Below are 21,324 nucleotides of genomic sequence, written 5' to 3' on the forward strand. Positions count from 1 at the left end.
CTTTTAAGCCCCCTGATCTAGATCAAGGAGCTTTCTCATTCCTCTAAAGAGAGAAATATCCTTACAGTAAAAGGAGGTGGGGGTGAAAATTAAACCCCTTGATCCTTTCATCTAGAAAATGGAGCATGTTTTCCATGGCTGGCTCTGAAGTCATGCCCAGCAGGATTTCTCAGCAGGGAGATGGCTTCAGAGCAGTGCTGTTCTCAGAGCAAGGCACTCCAAAGGTGCAGGAGCAGAAGGGATAAATCACCATGGCTGAGGCTGGAGAGCTGCAGTCAGCCTTTGTTTCTTCTCTTGAGGATGACCTTTAAAATCTCTCCAGTGTTTTTGCCCTAGCCTGCTTCAAAACAGGAATAGATGAGAAGGAGGCTCTCAGGAAGGTCTTTTATGAGCTGGGCATCCAGGGGATGCTCCATGTGACACTGTCACACAGAGCTGAGGCTCACAGCTGCGGGAGCTCTGGGTGTTACCTACAGCCTCCGGGTGTGCAGGCTCAGCATCCCCTCCCAGAGCCTTTGAAGTGTCTGATGGATGAGTTCACCCAGGAGTTCAGCTTAGAAAATTGTCATGTAGGGCTCTGTTCTCTCACTGCTGGGGAGGAGGGGCGGCTTTGGGAATAATTCCATCGCAAATTTAACAGCCTGACAGAGTGTGTGGGGATATTTGTGTTTATGTTAAATGTTGGCATTTCTCTGGATCCCCCAGGACAGCAATGGCCAGGTGGCAGGAGGGGGGGTGTCAGTCTATTACTCCCACGTGCTGCAGATGTTGTTCTTCAGCTACTGCCAAGGCAAATCCTTTGCAGCCACCATCAGCCGGGCCAGCCTGGAAGTGCAGCGGCTCTTCCCAATTAACATCAAGAGGTGAGGATCCTGGGGGACACTCCCTGCATTTTTATTGCCTTCTTTTTGTAATAAATATTGCTTATTATTAAACAACCCAGTTCTGAAGGGCCAAACTGTGTGGTGAAAATTCCCTGTTGGCTGATATTTCTTGCTACTTTTCATGGTCCTTGTGTCCTAATGGACTTGGATGATCCTTGTGGGTCAGGAATTCCATGATATCCCAGCTGCAGGATAATTAGAAACCAAAGCTGGCTGTTTCAGCAGTGGGCCACGCATGCATTTTGTCCTCCCAGCAGGATTTCAGAGCAGAAAGGTGTCTGCAGAGCAGGGGAGCTGCCCAGAGAGAGCTGCCCGAGGTGCAGCCGCTGGAACCGATGGGATTATCCGCCCTCACCCAGGCGGCCGAGGAGGGAGCCTTTGTTTCCTTTCAGCACCACTGCTGCAGTGGACCTTGTGCATTGTGCATGTTAAGGCTGATTATCAGACTCCCTTGAGGGAAACCAATCTCTTACTCTATGAATGTGGCAAGAAAAAGACAGTTCTATTGTGTGTTCGGCTACGCAGTGCTGGGCACTCAGGCCACAGGCTCTTCACTGGCCTGACACAAAGCCACTGGCACGAGTGGGCTCTGAAGGAGGTCAGGTTCCAAGAGCTCCTGAACTCCAGTTGAGTTTGGCTTAGTCTTTTTGCAGTTCTGTTTCCACTTTTTCCAGTGAGCAGACACTTATTCTCCTGCACTGGTCTTTGCTTATTGCTGCTGGGTGTGTTGAAACATGAAACTGTTCATCCATTCAGATAAAAACATTGCTGAAAGCCATTTATAAATTGCCTCCTTGATTTGGGGCATAAAATGCAACACTAAGCCAGATTTTCCTTGAGTTTGCAGGGTAGGGATCAGAGCTGAGGACTGGGATGCTTGTGGTTTCTGCCCACTGTGGTGACTGTTTTAGGTTGCTCACCTGTAAACCAGACACTGTTCATTGATGCAGTGCTTGAACCCCTGCTCAGGACAAAGTTTTAACTGATTTGAGCACAATGAAATTCGTGTGGTTTTCCTTGTGCTGCTCCTTAGGTGAATGTCATTGTGCCCTTTGTCTCTTGCAGTTCCAATGGTGGCAGTAAGACTTCTCCAGCCCTGTGTCAGTGGTCTGAGGTGATGAACCACCCTGGCCTGGTGTGCTGTGTCCAGCAGACCACGGGTGTCCCACTGGTGGTGATGGTGAAGCCTGACACCTTCCTCATCCAGGAGATTAAGACCTTGCCAGCCAAAGCAAAGGTTAGTCAGGGTTCCCTGTGTTTCTGACTCTTAAAATTTGGTTTCTTGTTGTTCTATCAACCAGATCTCCAGTCTTGGCAGCTTTTCTAATACAAAGAGTTTGTTCCTCCAAGCGAGAGTTGCCAAGCCCTTGCCTTGCCTTGCTTTGCAGATCCAGGACATGGTGGCCATCCGTCACACGGCCTGCAACGAGCAGCAGAGGACCACCATGATCCTGCTGTGTGAGGATGGCAGCCTGAGGATCTACATGGCCAACGTGGAGAACACGTCCTACTGGCTGCAGCCCTCCCTGCAGCCCAGCAGCGTCATCAGCATCATGAAACCCGTGCGCAAGCGCAAGGCAGCCGCCATCAGTAAGGGCTCCTCACGTCACCTTTGTCACTCACTGTCCTGGGCTGTGGATAAGTGGGTGTTCTGTCTGCCATCTGCTAGAGGTGTGGCAGTTCTCTCCTGTTAGTAGAACAGGATCAAGGCACCAAAATGTGTCTTGGATTGAAAAAACAGGTGTGTGCTAAGGAAGGCAGGAGCCTCCCCTGAAATGGAAAATGTGAACCCCTCCCTCTGAATTGTTATAAATTTGAAATTAAAGGGCTCTCAAGCAAAGGTATAGGAGCAGGAATAACCCTTCTTTATTAGGAAAGAAAATAAAAAAGAATAAAATAAACAATGCAGTAACACAAACCACCACTGAGAGAGTCAGAACAGGACCTTGACCCCCTGTGGGTCAGGATGGTGGCAGCAGTCCCATTCAATGGTGGCTCAGCCCTCCTGCAGTGCCAGCTGTGGTTCTGTTGGAGCAGGGATCCTGTAGAAGGGTGTAGTCTTCCTCTGAAGATTCAGTGGTTAGATTAGATTAGATTAGATTAGATTAGATTAGATTAGATTAGATGGGCCTGGTTCCTCTGAAGATTAGATGGGCCTGGTCTTGCACTGGGAATCCAGTGGAAAGAAAGCTGCTCCTCTGGGAATGCAGTGGGCAAAGGCTGCCCTGGTGTCCCAAACCTCAGATTGTACCCAGGTAGGAATGCTTGGCTCCTCCCCTGGGCAATGCAGCATCTCCCCATGGGATGATGGAATTGGATCAGCCCTGCAGGGACACTCAGTGGCCATGGACAGCAGAGATCTCCTGCAGGGAGGATTGGCTGTGGCAGAGATAAAGAAAACTGCCCAATGAACAGAACTGCCCCACCTCTAACAGATGGCAAATAGAATACACACTTACCTTGCAATCCAGGACATTAATGGAGATGTAAAGATTGATCTACATCTTCTAAATACTTACAACACTCATTCTGACAATTACATAAGTACTGGTTAAGTGGATAAAATGTTTCCATAGATGGATGTTGGAACCCTGGTTATTGAGAATTTTAGGCTTTCTGATAGGCACTGACCCTCAAGAGAACACTACATTTGACCTGAAGCTGTAGAGAAGGCCTCCAAAATTAAATAACAAAACTAAGATTATTAGTGCATAGTTTAAATAAAAGCGTATAGTATCACATAATAGAAAACTTAGAGTTTTAAATTTTAAAATATAGTAATATATAAAAACAAGACAGAAATTTTAAAACAGAGACTAGTCCTTCTTTTTCACCTTCTTCATAAGTTTGAGTAGTAAAAAATACAACAGATGCATACAGAAATACCTTCCAAAGGAGGCAAGTTGTTTCTGCAGGTTTTTTACCACAGCTTTCCCTGTTTAGAACACCTTTTGTCATAAAGATCTCTTTCCCCTTTTAGCAACTCGCACATCCAGCCAGGTGAACTTCCCCATTGACTTCTTTGAGCACAACCAGCAGCTGACAGACGTGGAGTTCGGGGGCAATGACCTGCTGCAGGTGTACAATGCCCAGCAGATAAAGCACCGGCTCAATTCCACGGGCATGTACGTGGCCAACACAAAGGTGAGTGGGCAGTCTGGGGACTCTTTGGGCTTGTGGGTGACATTACTGTTCATGTTGTCACCATGCCTTGCCTAAAGGAGTCTGCTTTGTTCAAATGACCCCGCACATGTGCTGTACCTGGGGGTACTGGTTGACAACAGACTGAACATGAGCCAGCAGTGTGCCCTGGTGGCCAAGAAGGCCAATGGCTTCTGGCCTGTATCAGGAATGGTGTGGCCAGCAGGAGCAGGGAGCTCATTCTGCCCCTGTACTTGGCACTGCTGAGGCCACACCTTGAGCCCTGTGTCCAGTTCTGGGCCCTCAGTTTGGGAAGGACATTGAGACACATCCAGAGGAGGCAACGAGGCTGGAGAGGGGCTGGGAACACAAACCCTGTGAGGAACAACTGAGGGAGCTGGGGGTGCTCAGCCTGCAGAAAAGAGACTCAGGGGTGACTTTATCACTTTGTACAGCTCCTGAAAGGTGGCTGTGCTCAGGTGGGGTTGGGCTCTTTCTCCAGGAACTAGCAGAACCAGAGGACACAGCTGTGTTGGGGAAATATAGGTTGGAAATTAGGAAGAAGTATTTCACAGAAAGAGTGATAAAATATTGGAATGATCTGCCTGGGGAGGTGGTGGAGTCACCATCCCTGGATGTGTCTAGAAAAGGACTGGATATGGCACTTGCTGCCAGGGTTTAGTTGAGGTGTTTAGGGCATGGGTTGGACTTGATGATCTTGAAGGTCTCTTCCAACCTGGTCATTCTGTGATTCTCTGATTGTGTAATTCAGTAAACAGTGGAGGCACCTCTGTAAAGTGTCCTTGGCTTCAGAGGGTGTTTTTGAGCTGTGGTTTGTTCTCTGCAGCCTGGGGGTTTCACCATTGAAGTGACCAACAACAACAGCACCATGGTGATGACGGGCATGCGCGTCCAGATCGGCACGCAGGCCATCGAGCGAGCCCCCTCCTACCTGGAGATCTTTGGCCGCACCATGCAGCTCAACATGACCCGCGCCCGCTGGTTCGACTTCCCCTTCACCCGCGAGGAGGCCCTGCAGGCTGACAAGAAACTCACCATCTTCAGTAAGGCTGGCTGCCCTGCTTGCTCTGCCCAGCTGCTGGGCTGCTTTGGGTGGATGAAGCTGCTTCACCTCATAGCTGGCAGTTGCCACAGTCCATTCGTTTGCCCTGACTGCAAACACAGTCTGAGGGGGGAACTCTGAGCATTTGGTAATTTTATTTATGGCCCAGTTTCTTGCTGCTGTGAGTGAACGTTCTGTAGTTCAGCTCAATGATTTTGTGCTGAGGTGAGAGAAGGAAAGTGGCCTTGCAAAGGAAATGGCAGTGTCTGTGATGGTGTTCTCAGGGGTCTTAGGATGAGGGAAGAGATGAGGATCTGACTCCATGTTTCAGCAGGCTTGATTTATTATTTTATGATACATATTATAGTAACACTATACTGAAAGAATAGAAGAAAGGATTTCATCAGAAGGCTGGCTAAGAATAGAAAAGAAATGAATAACAAAGGCTTATGTCTTGGGACTGAGAGTCCGAGGCAGCTGACTGTGATTGGGCATAGATTAGAAACAACCACATGAGACCAATCCCAGATGCACCTGTTGCATTCCACAGCAGCAGATAACCATTGGTTACATTTTGTTCCTGAGGCCTTTCAGCTTCTCAGGAGAAAAAATCCTAAGGAAAGGATTTTCCATAAAAGATGTCTGTGACAACTGTCAGTGGCTGTGTGTTAATGGCAGTGTCATTGCTGTCCTGGTCCTGTGAAACGAGGCTGCTTTGTATCCAAAAGCAACAGTTCTCGCAGTTTTTAAGAAATTTCTCTCATCGCTACAGTTGGGGCTTCTGTGGATCCTGCTGGAGTCACCATGATGGATTCCATAAAAATTTATGGCAAAACCAAGGAGCAGTTTGGCTGGCCTGACGAGCCCCCCGAGGACTTCCCGTCTGCTTCCGTGAGCAACGTGTGTCCCCCCAACCTCAACCAGGGGAACGGCACTGGGGACGCCGAGTCAGCTGCCCCTGCTGCTGCCAGTGGGACTGTCCTGGAGAGGTATTTCCACAGTCTTTCCCTTATTTCTCCTTGGAAATGGGTTGTTGTTGTTTTGGTGGGCACTTGGGTGCTTTTCCTGACTTGGAGAACTGGAGGGAATTAGTGAGTTGTTCTCACTGCCTTACACAGCAACAGCTGAAAACAGGGGTTGATTATCTTGGTAGGAGGGTTTGTGGTGGCTCTTGGTTGATCTGGTGCAGTAGATGGGTAGATCTGTGTGCTTGCTTGTGCTGCCTAGTTCATATTTCAGCAGTCTCGAGGAGCTCAAAGCAATTCCTGCTGCCCTGGTACATTCTCTCATTTCAAGTTGGCCCTTTTTTGGTCTCTGGAGCTCACAAAGGTCAGGCCTCTCTGAAGCTGAGCTCAGTTTTGAGGAGGGCTTTGTGTGTGACCCTGCTTTAGGCTTGTGGCTCCCACAACTTGCCTTGTAGCCCACGTGCCTCAGGCTGAGCTGTTGTGCTGGGGAAGGTGTTGGGTTTTCCCCCATATCCCTGCTGAGAGCCAAACCCCATGGGTGACCTGGACATAAATTTAGTGAATCAACAGAACTTGTGTTCTTTCTTTCTTTCTGATGTCCATGCTGTGTTTTCCTTTGAACTCATACAATCTCTATCCTAAGGGTTGTAAAAGCAGCAAGGACAGGAGGGAAACAGCTCAAATCAAAGCAGTGACATTTGCTTCTTTACATTCTGGTCATTGCATGGCAGATGGTTTAGCAAAGAGGAAGTGGTACTGCTGAAAAATGACCATTTCAGAGGAAACAATCACTGCTCAGCTGTGAGAAAGTGGTGGTTAAGTTTGTCTGACTGAAATTCTCTGATAGAGGCTCAGGGCTTGAAGTGCCACTTAGGCCCAGTTGAAGGACCTGTTCAGCCATCCTTTAATATTTTGTCTAATAGTTCATGGGATTTTTTCCTGTGTTTATTTTCCCTTTCCTTCCCTCCTCTGCTGTGACATCCCCACAAGATGTCCCTCTCAGCACAGACATGCTCTCTGGTTTTTCAGAGCAGTGGGATTATATTCTAAACATTCAGATGTAAAAAAAATATTCTTCCTATTTGGTGTTCCCTTCTGAAAGGTTCTCTGGAGTAGGAGCAGCTGATGGCAGGCAGGAGGCAGCTTTTCTATCCAAATGTGGTGTCTGCACTCAAATTTAAGCCTGGGTGATGCTTTAAGTGGTGCTTGGCTTCTCTGTGTGAGGTGCCCTGGCTCATCTCTGTCTTTGTTTTGCTCCAGACCAGTGTGTGCTGCCCAGGTAGAGACCCTGCTTAGACTGACGCTCCCCGGCTTCCTGATTTCCCCATTTAATTTGCCTTTTGCTTAGAATGTGTTCTAGGGAGTTTTTCTGTGAGCTTTACACATTTTTATTTTTTTTTCCTTTTTCTTTGCTCCCCCAAAGTTCTGACACTGAGTCCCTAACCACCCTGGACCGGTTAGTATGGCATCCTTTTCTCTGCACGAATGAGTGTGTGTCAGAGACAGAACACATGGTGTGGCTTCTGGTGACTGGGGTTTTTTTGTTTTCCAAGTGACATTTGCTTCTTTACATTCTGGTCATTGCATGGCAGATGGTTTAGCAAATGTAAAGATGAGGTGGTTTGCAGATTTTTGCTGTACACAGCATAACTGTTGCTTATTTGACAGACTCCTCTCTGCTTTGTTCCTTCCTTGTGCCTTTTTATCCCACTTCTGTTCCCTCCAAGCTTTATGAGGGTGGCTGTGGGGAGGGGGATGTTCTTTATCACCACCAGACCAGACAATTGTTCCTTCTACCTTCCAATCCTACACTGCTATTTTTCCCCTTAATGCTCTCTCTTCCCTGCTTTTTCCTGTATCTTCCTGCTCCTTCTGGTGTGTCAGATGGCATTTCAGGTAGTTCCACCTGGGGGCATGGAGTGCTGCTACAGGGACTTTGCTGCCACTTGTAAATCAGGTTTTCCCTCGGGACAAGTGTTTTCCCAGCCTGCCTGAACCTCAGCATCCCTCGCTTGGGGTCACACCCAGTGCTCTGAGTTAATTTTCCTCTGGAATATTTTGTGCTGAAACTCCAAATTGGAAAGAGCAACCTGTGTGAAAATAGCAAGCGAGTAGAACGTTGCTCCCTGAGCAAAGTCGGTTCCGCTTTTTCCCATGTGTCATAGCCAGCCTTGATCTGCAGTCATCTGTACGTCTGGGGGCCATGGTGAATTGGGACTGTCAAGACAATCCAAGTTATCCCTGCTGCAGGCTGCGTAAGGAAATGTTTTATCCTCTTTGGGAGAGAAAAGCCCCTGTCTTTCAGCTGTGGATTATTAAAGCAGTCCTAAGTTTGTCTGTGAGCGTGAGCCAGGTTTAACTCTGGTCTGTAACACAATGAAATGATATGCATGGTGCCTGTGGCAGGTTTTATCATGCTTTGATTTTGTACTTGGCATTCGTTAGCTGTCTCTGAGCTACTCATGACTGTAGCCTGCATAAAGCAAAGTGCTAAGGAGAGAGAAGGGTTGCTGTACTCAAGCCTGCTTTCCTCTCTCCCTCCAGGCTAGTTGTGAGTTCTTTAGAAGCGCTGGAAAGCTGCTTTGCTGTGGGACCAGTCAACGAGAAGGCAAGTAACTTTCTGAATACATTCCTGAGCTTTGGAGCCGGGGGAGGAGGGGCCAGCTCAGCACTACCTCCTGCAGCCCCGGGGGCCTGATAGGAGCAGAGCCGCATCCCTTTTGCTCAAAGCACTGATCTGAAAGTTGCCTTAGCCAAAAGCGTTTGAAACTAGTTTAGAATGACAATTGGCATTTGCATTTAGCGCTGGTGGGCTTTTTGTGCTTCGGAGTGACCTCGTTTACAGAAACAGCAGGGTGGGAGCCCATAAATCTCAAAAGGACTTTTCTTGTGGAGACATGTGAAGTGTTCCCTAAATGTCAATAGTAAATGGAGGGAGGCTATCAAAAGGGTATTGAGGGAAGGGAGCTGTAGGTACACTGAGTGATGGTAAATATACTGAATGATGGGGTTTGTCTGTTCTTAGGAGAAGAATAAGATTGCAGCTCAGGAACTGGCTACAGTGCTGCTGTCCATGCCAGCCCCTTCCAGCGTGCAGCAGCAGACCAAGAGCCTGCTGGCCAGCCTGCACACCAGCCGTTCAGCCTACCACAACCACAAGGTACTGCCCAGGGCATGGATTTGGGGCTCCTGGAGCCTGCCAGGTCATGGCTGAGGTGCAGCAGAGCCCTAGAGAGCCCTTCCTCCACACAGCACAATCCTCTTGTCTCATCTCCCTTTAGCTCCTGCTGCCTGCCCTGCTGGCTGCTGTGTTTCACCAGGGTTGTGTGATTCTGTGACCTTTTAGCATTGGTTGCCCTTCCTTAGATGAGGAGTGCTGGATTTCCCCAGGATCTGTCCTGTGGTTGTGCTTCAGCTGCTTTCTCATGCTGCAATCAGTTGTTTTTCTTTGCCTGTGTTATCTCTCACTCTACAGGATCAAGCACTGCTAAGCAAAGCCATTCAATATTTGACTTCCTCAACCAAAGAAGGAAAGGACCTCGATCCTGAGGTGTTCCAGAGGCTGGTCATCACTGCTCGGTCCATTGCTATTATGAGACCCAACAATCTGGTCCACTACACAGAATCAAAGCTGCCACAGCTGGAAACAGGTAGATAAGTCTGTAATTTTCTCTAAGTTTCTGTTGTGATAATTGAAGCTGTGCTGGGGTGTTGGGTTCAGAGTGGCAGAGACTGTATTTGACACATTTGCTAGGTGTGTGATATCCTGCTGATGAGAACATCAAAGCCATTTCAAATAAACTTGGTGTTACCCTCATTAAGGTTTTCCCCTGCACGTTTCTGAGAGGTGTTTTTTAATCTGTGCAGAGAGTGAAGAAGGGCAGGAGGCCCAGAAACACGTGGAAGGAGAGGGCTGCACCTTCATTACCCAGCTGGTGAACCACTTCTGGAAGCTCCATGCATCAAAACCCAAAAACGCCTTCCTGGCCCCTGCCTGCCTGCCAGGTGGGAGAGCTCTTCCTTTGCTATTGGCAAGCCTGTGGCTTCTGAAGGGGCCTATTTTAAGTTTGTAAGCAGAGAACATGACTTTCCAATGCTGGTGTTGCACTGAGGGCTTTGTGATGTGGGGCTGCAGATTCTGCTTCAAAGCTTTTGTTCAGGGACACGTGTATTGTGCCAGGAAGAAGGGACTGATGATTGATTTACCCACGTTTGTCTTTGTGGGTGCTGTTAGAGGATATTCAGTGGTGCTGGTGTATGGAGTTCAAATATTCCATCAGACAGACAAGACTGGCTCAGTCTGGATTGAAAATCAATATATTTGTGCTGTTAACATTGTGCCTTGAAGTCTGCAAACAAAAGATGCTTCCTGCAGTGCCTCACTCTGTGCTGAAATACAGAGAGAGCTGATTTCAGTCCTGCTTTTATTCCTGCTAGGTCTCACTCACGTTGAAGCCACAGTCAATGCTTTGGTGGATATTATCCATGGATACTGCACGTGTGAGCTGGACTGTATCCATACTGCATCCAAGATCTACATGCAGATGTTACTTTGCCCAGTATGTCACCTTGTTCTTCTCTGCCTCAGCCTCCAGTTGCACCAGGGGAGGTTTAGGTTGGGCATCTGGAAACATTTCTTTGTGGAAGGCGTGTTTCAGCCTGCCACAGGCTGCCCAGAGCAGTGGTTGAGTCCCCACCCCTGGAGGGCTTTAAAAGTGTAGATGTGCCACTTGGGGACATGGGTTAGGGGGATTGGCATTGTTGGGTTTATGGTTGGGCTTGATCTCAGAGGGCTTTTTCAACCTAAATGCTTCTATGATTCTATAGTGGGGAAAAAATTAAGTGTGGGCAGAATGTGAATACATAGTACAGACACAAAATACAGCCAAAACCACCCAGCCAGAAGTGAATGGAGGAGAATTTTCCCTCTCCTTGTGTTCTGGTAATGTTTGTCATGTGCTGCATGTGGAATTACAAATGTTGCTTTGTGGGAGGTGGCTCATGTCCTACATGAACCATGACTGACGAGAGTCACAAGTGCATTTTTAGCCATCATCCCAAATGCTGTGAAAAAGGACTTAGAGCAGAAGGAGTGTCATGATGAACTGTTCCCCCTGCAGGACCCAGCAGTGAGCTTTTCCTGCAAGCAAGCTTTGATCAGGGTGCTGAGACCCCGGAACAAGCGGCGCCACGTGACCCTGCCATCGTCCCCCCGCAGCAACACCCCCATGGGTACGCCAGGGCAGCCCTGCTTCAGCCAGCATGGCCTTGACTGGTCACAAAGGACAGGGAAATAAACTGGTTTGGTTAGAAACTGAGACTAAAAAAGACTAAAATCAGCCTTTTTCCTTTCTTTTGCTCTCCCTTGCCCCCTAAACCCCTTTTTATTTAATAAACTCTCACCTTTTGGTTGATATTTTGGGATTCACAAAGGAGATCTCTCTGAGATACTCCCCTTTCAGTGACAGGGAAATCTGATCATTCTATCTAGAGAGTAGTAATCTAGAGTTATATTTCTATGCATGTTTTCAGGTTCTAATAAATCAGTCAAAGATGTGTGCAGGTCAAAATTATCAGAGCTGTATGCAAGAGAGGTTTTTCAGTATTGAAGCAAATTGTCAGGAGGTGTCAGGAGTCAAGTTGACACCAAGTAGGTGTCAGGAGTCTCTTGGTAACTGAGGGCAGTTTGGGTTTTTTCCCAGCATTAGCAGCCTGGTTTGGGATGGGATGAGGAGCTGTGCATTTATGAACTCCTGCTTTGCCACTCAGGAGATAAGGATGATGATGATGACGATGATGCAGAAGACAAGCTGCAGAGCTCTGGGATAGCAAATGGAGAGCACATCCGACAGGAGAGCCAGGAGCAGAGCGAGGTGGATCACGGGGACTTTGAGATGGTGGTGAGTCCAGAGCTTCTCCTTGGAGCCCTTGAAGTGTGCCAGGACTTGAGTTAATTTAGTTCTGATGAACCTTGCAGTGCTCCCTTAGTGATGGTGGTCTGGGGAAAGCTCTCACTGTGCTTCCTCTCCATAGTCCGAATCCATGGTTCTGGAGACTTCTGAGAACGTGAATAATGGGAATCCTTCTCCTCTGGAGGCTCTCCTGGCTGGAGCAGAGGGATTCCCTCCGATGCTGGATATCCCTCCAGATGCAGATGATGAGACAATGGTGGAGTTGGCTATTGCCCTGAGCCTGCAACAAGATCAGCAAGGTCAGATGTGGGCACTGTTGGCAGGCAAAAAGGGAATGGAAACTGGGAAAGAAATGAGGCAAAGCTGTTGGTGTCATCACCAGTGAAGCAAAGATAGCAGAACTATGAAATGTACAGAAAATGTCAGAGTTAACTTATTCTCTCAAAGAAGGATGCTCATAAGTTGTTGTCTGCTTGCAGGGAGCAGCAGCAGTGCCCTTGGGCTGCAGAGCTTGGGACTGTCGGGCCAAGCTCCCAGCTCCTCCTCTCTCGACGCTGGAACACTCTCGGACACAACAGCATCAGGTAACTGTTCACTGCAAGGCAGCTTCTTTTTCACATTCTGACCTAAGTAATGCCTTAAAATTGGTCTGCAAATACGGTTTGGAAGAGTCAGTTATTACTATTGGCTTCTTGTATATTTGAGAGTGTACTTACAGCTTTTTCCTGCTTTGATTGACTCTCACTGTAGACTTCTGAGGAAGTTATTTCCTCTCCTTGACTAAAGCAGACAAAACAAAGCATGTCCTGTATTTCCCTGGCATTTATAAACAACCAGACGTGGTTCTTTAAGTAACTGTGCATGCCTGTATATTTGACAGAGAAGCTTTCCTCTTGGGATATCTCCCCTGCACTGCTTTAACTCTCCTGCTGCTCCCCCCAAGCTCCCTTTCCCTTTGGAGCCATCCCCAAACCCCAAACCCAGTCCCTGCAGCCTTTCCCTGGTAGCGAGAGCGTCGTTTGCAGTTGTTCCCAGGCAGTGTTTTTACTTGTAACAGCTCTCTTTATTCTCTTAGCTCCAGCCTCTGACGACGAGGGCAGCACGGCGGCCACGGACGGCTCCACGCTGCGGACGTCACCTGCAGAGCACGGGGGCAGCGTGGGCTCGGAGAGCGGCGGCAGCGCCGTGGACTCGGTGGCCGGGGAGCACAGCGGTGAGTGAGCCCTGCTGCAGCCCTATTGCAGCCCTGCTGCAGCCCTGCTGCAGCCCTATTGCAGCCCTGCTGCAGCCCTATTGCAGCCCTGCTGCAGCCCTGCTGCAGCCCCTGCTGCAGCCCTATTGCAGCGCTATTGCAGCCCTGCTGCAGCCCTATTGCAGCGCTATTGCAGCCCTGCTGCAGCCCTATTGCAGCCCTGCTGCAGCCCTATTGCAGCCCTATTGCAGCCCTATTGCAACCCTATTGCAACCCTATTGCAGCCCTATTGCAGCCCTATTGCAACCCTATTGCAGCCCTGCTGCAGCCCTGCTGCAGCCCCTGCTCCTTCCCTGCTGCAGCCCTATTGCAGCCCTGCTGCAGCCCTATTAGCCCTATTGCAGCCCCTGCTCCTTCCCTGCTTCACCCCCTGCTGCACCCTCCCTGCTGCAGCCCCTGCTCCTTCCCTGCTGCAGCCCTATTGCAGCCCTGCTGCAGCCCTATTGCAGCCCTATTGTAGCCCCTGCTCCTTCCCTGCTGCACCCTTTGTGCTGCACCCTCCCTGCTCCTTCCCTGCTGCACCCTTCCTGCTGCACCCTCCCTGCTGCACCTCCTGCTGCAGCTCTGCTGCACCCTCCCTGCTGCACCTCCTGCTGCAGCCCTGCTGCACCCTCCCTGCTGCACCCCTTCTCCTTCCTGCTTCACCCCCTGCTGCACCCCTGCTCCTTCCCTGCTTCATTCCCTGCTGCACCCCTGCTGCACTTGTGCTCCTTCCCTGCTGCACCCCCTCCTACACCCCTGCTGCACACCCTGCTCCTTCCCTGCTCTTTCCCTGCTGCAGCCCCTGCTGCACCCCTGTTGCACCCCCTGCTCCCTCCCTGCTGCAGCCCCTCCTGCACTGCTGCTGCACCCCCTGCTCCCTCCCTGCTGCCACAGCCTTGCCCACCATGGGAGCGTGTGGGTGATCCCTGACACAGAGAGAATCTCAGTTCCCAGTGGTTGCTGCCATCTGTCATTTCGTGGGTTTTGCCCCAGTGCCCACAGATGGGATGTTGTCTGCCTTTTGTGATGGGATGTTGTCTGCCTTTTGTGGTTCTCTGCAAGTGTGGAATCTGCAGCAGATTTTGCTGGGCTGTAATAAGAGAATCATTGAATCCCAGAATGGTTTGTGTGGGAAGGGACCTTAAAGATCATCCTGTACTGACCCCAAGGCAGGGACACTTTCCACAATCCCAGCTTGCTCCAAGCCCTGTCCAACCTGGCCTTGGACACTTGCAGGGATCAGGCAGCCCCAGGTTCTCTGGGCAGCCTGTGCCAGGCTTCATCACCCTCTGAGTAAAGAATTTCTCCCTAATATCTCATCTAATCCTGCCCTTGTTCAGCTTAAAGCCACTGCCCCTGGTCCTGTCACTCTCTGCCCATATAACAGGTCCCTCTCCCTGCTTTTCATAAGTACCATGAGTACCCAGTACTCTAAAAGGTATGGGAGGCCACAGCAAGGTCTCCCCAGAGCCCTTGCCTCTCAGAATGCCTAGAGCAAGACTGAGACAATTCACTATGCTGCTGGTTAAGTTTGAATGAGATAGGATTAATTACTCTCTTTTTAGTTTGGGACTGATAGCCAGGTAAAATAATCACAGACTCTTACTAAAAAAATTATCTGATTGCCCACTCTGCCCATCCAAGCATTGTCTGATTGAGTTTGAATTACTGCTGTGGGACCAGTTCAGTTTGGGCTACAAAGATGAGGGTGGCAAAGAAAAGATTTCTACAAAAGCATCTTCATCCTCTCTGTGGCTTTCAGAAGAGAACCAAAGCCAGCATCTCCTTTGAACCACGATTCATTCCAAAGAATGTTGAGTTGCTGAGGGTGTGTTTCCCCGTTGAGTTGCTGAGGGTGTGTTTCCCTGTTGAGTTGCTGATGTTTTGTGTGTTTCCCTGTTGAGTTGCTGATGTTTTGTGTGTTTGTTTCCCTGTTGGGTTGCTGATGTTTTGTGTGTTTCCCTGTTGAGTTGCTGATGTTTTGTGTGTTTCCCTGTTGAGTTGCTGATGTTTTGTGTGTTTCCCTGTTGGGTTGCTGATGTTTTGTGTGTTTCCCTGTTGGGTTGCTGATGTTTTGTGTGTTTCCCTGTTGGGTTGCTGATGTTTTGTGTGTTTCCCTGCCCTCCTGTCCTCCCCAGTGTCCGGCCGGAGCAGCGCCTACGGGGACACGGCGGCCGAGGGCCACGCGGCGGGGCCGGGCAGCGTCAGCTCCAGCACGGGAGCCATCAGCACCACCACGGGCCAGCAGGAGGGAGAGGGCTCCGAGGGGGAAGGGGAGGCAGAGGGGGACGTCCACACCAGCAACAGGCAAGAGACTTTGTTTTCTCCTGAGGAAGAACAGCTGTGCTCTGGGGGAAGGTTGCAGAGGAGGGGGCTGCAGTGCCAGGAGTGGGATTTGTGACTGCTGGGTAAGCAAAGTGGAAAGTCAGAAACACAAACTAGAGCCAAATGCCATTGCAAAATCATGGAGTGTCCTGAGGTGCAAGGGACCCACAAATGTCATCCAGTCCAACCCCTGGCCCTGCACAGACATCCCAACAATCCCAGCCTCTGCATCCCAATGTTGTCCAAACGCTCCTGGAGCTCTGGCAAGGCTCAGAGCTGTGCCTGTTCTGTGGGGAGCCTGGGCAGAGCACCCTCTGTGCAATCATCATGTGGTGTGATAAACACACCCAGTGTGTGTCCCACAAAACTGCTGCCTCTAGGAAGTGATGAAAAAATGCTGCATGAGTCTAGTTTACATGGAATCACTGAAATCTTGGGAGCCTGTGAAATTCACTGTTAGGACAAAAGCATGTGGAAGTGTCCTTTGGGAATATGGGCACTTTTCATTCTGTGGGAGCAGGTGCTCAGTCCCTTCTCCAGAGCTGAGGATGTTCCCATGCAGTTGCAGTCCCCGGGTGGCCAGGCCTGGGCAGTGGGGCTCCATTGTCAGGGGTGCTCTGCATCTTTGGCTTCACTCCCCTGTGAAGTCTGAGCAAGTCCTGTCCTCCCTGAGAGGATTTGATGGCTTAGAGGTTTCTGGGGCAGATTGCAGTGCTCTCCTGGAGACCCTGCTGGGTGTGGTGTGTTCTGGGCTGTGTCTGATTGCTGATTACTGAATCCCCAGGCTGCACATGGTCAGGCTGATGCTGCTGGAGAGGCTGCTGCAGAACCTCCCCCAGCTGAGGAACGTGGGGGGGGTCCGGGCCATCCCTTACATGCAGGTGAGTGAGGAGGGCTCAGAGTTAAGCCCAAATCAAACAGTTCAGTCACTGATTTCTATTTGCATTGCTTTTCTCCTTCCTGCCCAGTCACAGTGTGAGTCCATCTGTTGCAAAGCATTCCTTACCCACAGGTTTTTGCTGGACTTGTGCCCTTTCTCAGTGTGACTTTACAGCTGACTGAGGAGCCTGAGGGCTCCAATCCTTGAGCTCCACTGTGTTTGGGAAGGTCTTGTGGGTTTATGCTGAATGTTCATATTAGGATGTGAGGCACAGGCTGGATTTGGGAAAGAACACATAAATCAAGATAAAATCAGTGCTGTTTTGTGAAAGATAAATAGTTATCTTGATAATGTGGAACCTGCCCTCTAATAATTCTCTGACTGCTTTCCCCAGGTTATTCTGATGCTCACAACAGACCTGGATGGGGAGGATGAGAAAGACAAGGGAGCTTTGGATAACCTTCTGTCCCAGCTGATTGCAGAGCTGGGCATGGACAAAAAGGTAAAGTGCAGTGTGGGCTCATGCTCTGAATTTGCTCCTTCTAGATAGGGTTTCTTTTCTTGGAGGAATTAAATGCTTGGGAATCACAGAAACATTGCTGTGTGGATGTGGTCAGGCAGTTTATTCCTCTTGCCTCCTTTCATGTAAGGTAGAAATGACATGAGTGGGACTCCCACTGTTTCCTGGGTCTGACATCCACAAGTGAGCCAGAATGAAAATTTGTTTTGCTGGAATTAAACTCTGAGAAGAGCCATGATCAGTAAATGCATGATTGACATATGTAGCTGTTCATTTGTGTGGGACTGTTCTCTGGCAGCCAGGCCACTGCCTACCCTTCTGTTGAGGCATTTGTGCTGCTTTTTTCAGTCTTACTCTTTGAGCTTAAATTAGGAATGCTTCCTGAGGATCAGAGCACTGAACTTGAGAGGCTTGGGACCCTGCTCAGCTCTGGATTGAGCAGCAGGATGTGTCTTTTCCTGCAGGATGTGTCCAAGAAGAATGAGCGCTCCCCTGTGAACGAGGTGCACCTGGTGGTGATGAGGCTGCTCAGTGTCTTCATGTCCAGGACCAAGTCAGGATCCAAGACTTCCATTTGTGAGGTACATTCTCCAAATTGCTTTGTTTTGATTTTGATTTTCTCCCCCTTTACTCAGCTCTCACAAGATCCCACCTGGAGCACTGCTCACAGTTCTGGGGTTCTCAACATGAGAACTCATGGAATTGTTGGAGCAAGTGCAGAGGAGGCCATGGAGGGCACTGGAGCACCTCCCCTATGGAGACAGGCTGGGAGAGTTGGGAATGCTCAGCCTGGAGAAGAGAAGGTTGTGTGGAGACCCCACAACACCTTCCAGGGTCTGAAGGGGCTACAGGAAAGCCAGAGGAAGACTTTTCATCAGGAGCTGGAGTGACAGGGCAAGGGGGAAAGGGTTAGACTGAAAGAGGGAAAATTTAGATCAAATATTGGGAAGAAATCCTTCCCTGTAAGGGTGGAGATTGCCCAGAGAAGCTGTGGCTGCCCCTGGATCCCTGCAAGTGTCTAAGGCCAGGCTGGACAGGGCTTGGAGCCATGTGGGACAGTGGAAGGTGTCCCTGCCCATGGCAGAGGGTGGAATAGGATGAACTTAGAGGTCCCTTTCCACCCAAACCATTCTGGGATTCCATGATGTCCTTGGGGGGCTTTTGTTCATCAAAAACAAAGCTGCTAACTGAAATAACAGGTGTAAAACTGAAACATCCTTGAGAGTGCTTTGGAAAAATTTATAGGGAACCTGTAGTGTTACTGAGCTCTTGTGGAAAAAGAGTTCTGAAAGTAGGGCTGGAGGAAGCAGCCGTGTAAAGACAATTGGATGCTCTTGTTTTGTGCATGGTTCCAGACTGAGCTCAGGGCAGCACATTAATGATGGTACTTAAAACGGTCTGGCAGATTTTCCCCTTGCATCTCACCAGTGCTGAAGGGGTTAAAGAGGATTTGTAATGTGATTATTGGAAAGCAATATGCTGCTGTGTCAACGTAAAAGTCGCTAAGAGGATTCCTTAGATATTTGTTGCTAAAAGGTGCAGTAATAAGGCATAAAAAGCAGTATGTGTGGTGGGAAGGAGATTAATAAAAAAGCATAGAGGTTAAAAAATTTAGTCTGAACTGCATCAAATTTTAATGAGCTTATGAGCTGTGGGGTTTGTTTGGATTTACAGGGCTGCTTTAATAGTTTTATTTACAGTAGCTTTTTCTCCAGCCTTTGTTACTCACTTGAGCTTCCCACAGAAATCAAAGCTCCTCGTCTTGCAGAATGCAGGTGGAGCAATACCTGGGTGGAGCAGAGCCTGTGAGCGGCAGCTGCAACAGGGACTCTTTCTCTACCAGGATTCACGCCCAGCTGGCCAAATCCCAGATAAACAAATAGAAATCCCAACTTAAAAACAAAAAAAAAGAAAAGAAGGGGGAAAAAAAGAAGGGAAGAAAGCCCTAGTCGTCTAATCCACAGCAGAGTGGCCTCTGGCACATGTGTCGAGGGGAGATTAGACTTAAGAGGAGATTTTATTTGTTTTCCTTTACTAAGCACTTGTTCAAAAGAGTCTCTGTAAATATTTGAGTTGCTTTTCATAAACACAAAATAAACCAAAAAACCCCAACCTCAAACAAACCCCAAACTTAAAAGCTGCCTGCAAAGTTTCATCCAGACCTGCTCTCTTGCCCACACTGTCAGCAGCTGCTCAGGGCTGCCCCAGCTCTCCCCACTGCAGGTTCCCAGGTGTGTTCCTGATCCAGCTCCTTCCCTGTGTTCCAGGCTTCCTCCCTGATCTCCAGTGCCACAGCAGCTGCCCTGCTGAGCTCTGGTGCTGTTGATTACTGTCTGCACGTGCTCAAGTCCCTGCTGGAGTACTGGAAGAGCCAGCAGAACGATGAGGAGCCTGTGGCCACCAGCCAGCTGCTGAAGCCTCACACCACCTCCTCTCCCCCCGACATGAGCCCCTTCTTCCTCCGCCAGTACGTGAAGGTGAGTCCTGCCCTGTGCTGGCAGCTGTGCAGGGCCTGCACTGAGGGGAGGCTGCACAGAGCTGGGAAAGCAGCCCTGCACCAGGAGTTTGCCCTGAGAAGACCAACCAAAATCCATCTTGTAGTACAAAGTTACAACTGGGAGTGCTCTGAGTTCTCACAGGGCAGCCCAGCTCCTCTCTCATCTCTCCCTGCATCCCTTGGTGCACTCCTAACCCAGGAGTTCTGTGCAGCTGTTCCTGGAGGAATTGTTAATCATCCTGAAGGAAAGCTGCTCCAGCCCATGACTCCCTGTGCTTGGCAGGCAGAATTCCTGAACTTAGGATACCAAGGAAGTGGAGTGGTGGATGGGAATTTCCACAGTAATTCCCAGGCTTGTTCCACTGCCGTGGTGCCATTATGCCATGGTTTGGTGTTTGTACAGGTGCAGTGCAAAAAGCCTGATTAAATGTAAGAATGTCTCCTAAGCTGAAAGCTCCTGAGTTGAACTGCTTTATTACTCCAGACTAGCTTAGGGCATCCTCACAGCTGCCATCCAGTTCAAGGCCTTGTGCAGGTTCTTATTCCATCATTTGGGAACATTCTTTGGGCTGCAAAGGGGCAGAAATCCCTTGTTTTTAAAAAATCAGCAAAAGCACCCTGTCATTCATCATGGCACCACACAGGGTGTGCTCAGAGCCTCAGGGATTTCTCTTGCTGCCAGGGTCATGCTGCAGATGTTTTTGAGGCCTACACTCAGCTCCTGACAGAGATGGTGCTGCGCCTGCCCTACCAGATCAAGAAGATTGCAGACACCAACTCCCGCATCCCCCCACCCATCTTTGATCACTCCTGGTTCTACTTTTTGTCTGAGGTAAGCAAGAACGTGATACACCTGCAGATTTCCACAAGAAAACTCCAATAATGATTTCTTTCATGGGAGAGATGAGCTTTTGCAGAGCTGATCTCAGCTCCATCTTGTATTTTTAATCCTCTTGAAAGAAGGTGAACTGTTGGCTTTGTGCATTCCTGTTGAACAGGAATCTGTAGGAAAACATACATGAAAAATGAGGTTGCTGTTATTTCTTGAAACTCAGTGGTTGCTGCCACAAAGCTTAGGGAGAAAACCTGCTGTGAGATGGAAAAATGTAACATCATGCTCAGCTGTTGGTACTTGGGCCTTAAAAAAGAAACCAGGGAGATATTTGGTGTTTGTGTTCTCAGTTTGCTTCCTACTGTACATAACAAGTTATCTTACATTTACACAAGTATGAGTTAGGATTTCTTAATTAGCCTTGGTTGGGTGTTTATTTGAGGTTGGAGATGACAAGAGATGGTTTCCAGCAAGTGGTGCAGTGCTGCTGTGCAGTGTCTATTCTGCCTGGGACTTACAGAATTAAAGCTGGGTGAAGGCATCTCCCATCTGTTTACCTTTTGGAAGAAAGCCCTCCTTTTTGGTGGTCAGTGTGTCCCTGGTGAGCTCACTGTGCCCTGGCTTCCCCCTGCAGTACCTGATGATCCAGCAGACGCCGTTCGTGCGCCGCCAGGTGCGCAAGCTGCTGCTGTTCATCTGCGGCTCCAAGGACAAGTACCGGCAGCTGCGGGACCTGCACACGCTGGACTCGCACGTGCGCGGCATCAAGAAGCTCCTGGAGGAGCAGGGAATCTTCCTGAGGGCCAGTGTGGTGACAGCCAGCTCAGGCTCTGCCCTGCAGTATGACACCCTGATCTCCCTGGTACGGGCAGCAGCAGGGACAGGGCCTTGGGGTGGTGTTGGTGGGACAGGAGCTGATGTGCTCTGATCCCATCCCTTTGTGCCTGCAGATGGAACATTTGAAGGCTTGTGCAGAGATTGCCACACAGAGAACGGTGAACTGGCAGAAATTCTGCATCAAGGATGACTGTGAGTTCTGTCTCACAGGGTTTGGGGGAGCAGTGGTGTCGT

General features: G+C 49.4%; 1 protein-coding gene across 8 annotated transcripts in view; it reads left to right on the plus strand.

The window, feature by feature from the left end:
* UBR4 (ubiquitin protein ligase E3 component n-recognin 4) overlaps positions 1-21,324 on the plus strand; it is a 94,429-nt gene that overhangs the window by 29,154 nt on the left and 43,951 nt on the right. For 4 of the 8 annotated variants that reach the window (XR_011682660.1, XR_011682661.1, XM_071449195.1 and 1 more), the window contains exons 44-68: positions 706-863; positions 1,950-2,121; positions 2,273-2,474; positions 3,865-4,028; positions 4,873-5,089; positions 5,861-6,077; positions 7,477-7,509; positions 8,598-8,661; positions 9,079-9,213; positions 9,529-9,703; positions 9,921-10,058; positions 10,491-10,612; positions 11,174-11,285; positions 11,823-11,953; positions 12,087-12,264; positions 12,445-12,549; positions 13,023-13,178; positions 15,338-15,506; positions 16,309-16,405; positions 16,799-16,906; positions 17,389-17,505; positions 19,192-19,401; positions 20,104-20,253; positions 20,888-21,115; positions 21,204-21,282. Coding sequence is in view for 6 of the 8 variants with exons in the window: in XM_071449195.1 (XP_071305296.1) it covers positions 706-863; positions 1,950-2,121; positions 2,273-2,474; positions 3,865-4,028; positions 4,873-5,089; positions 5,861-6,077; positions 7,477-7,509; positions 8,598-8,661; positions 9,079-9,213; positions 9,529-9,703; positions 9,921-10,058; positions 10,491-10,612; positions 11,174-11,285; positions 11,823-11,953; positions 12,087-12,264; positions 12,445-12,549; positions 13,023-13,178; positions 15,338-15,506; positions 16,309-16,405; positions 16,799-16,906; positions 17,389-17,505; positions 19,192-19,401; positions 20,104-20,253; positions 20,888-21,115; positions 21,204-21,282 (3,637 nt within the window). In the remaining 2 variants the exon portion in view is untranslated. The remainder of the gene's footprint in view (positions 1-705; positions 864-1,949; positions 2,122-2,272; positions 2,475-3,864; positions 4,029-4,872; positions 5,090-5,860; positions 6,078-7,476; positions 7,510-8,597; positions 8,662-9,078; positions 9,214-9,528; positions 9,704-9,920; positions 10,059-10,490; positions 10,613-11,173; positions 11,286-11,822; positions 11,954-12,086; positions 12,265-12,444; positions 12,550-13,022; positions 13,179-15,337; positions 15,507-16,308; positions 16,406-16,798; positions 16,907-17,388; positions 17,506-19,191; positions 19,402-20,103; positions 20,254-20,887; positions 21,116-21,203; positions 21,283-21,324) is intronic. The other 4 variants (XM_071449198.1, XM_071449199.1, XM_071449200.1 and 1 more) reach the window with 4 other exon arrangements.

The sequence above is a fragment of the Agelaius tricolor genome, unplaced genomic scaffold (assembly GCF_023055355.1).
Source record: "Agelaius tricolor isolate 1412-34295 unplaced genomic scaffold, bAgeTri1.0.p SCAF_28, whole genome shotgun sequence".
Lineage (NCBI taxonomy): Eukaryota > Metazoa > Chordata > Aves > Passeriformes > Icteridae > Agelaius > Agelaius tricolor.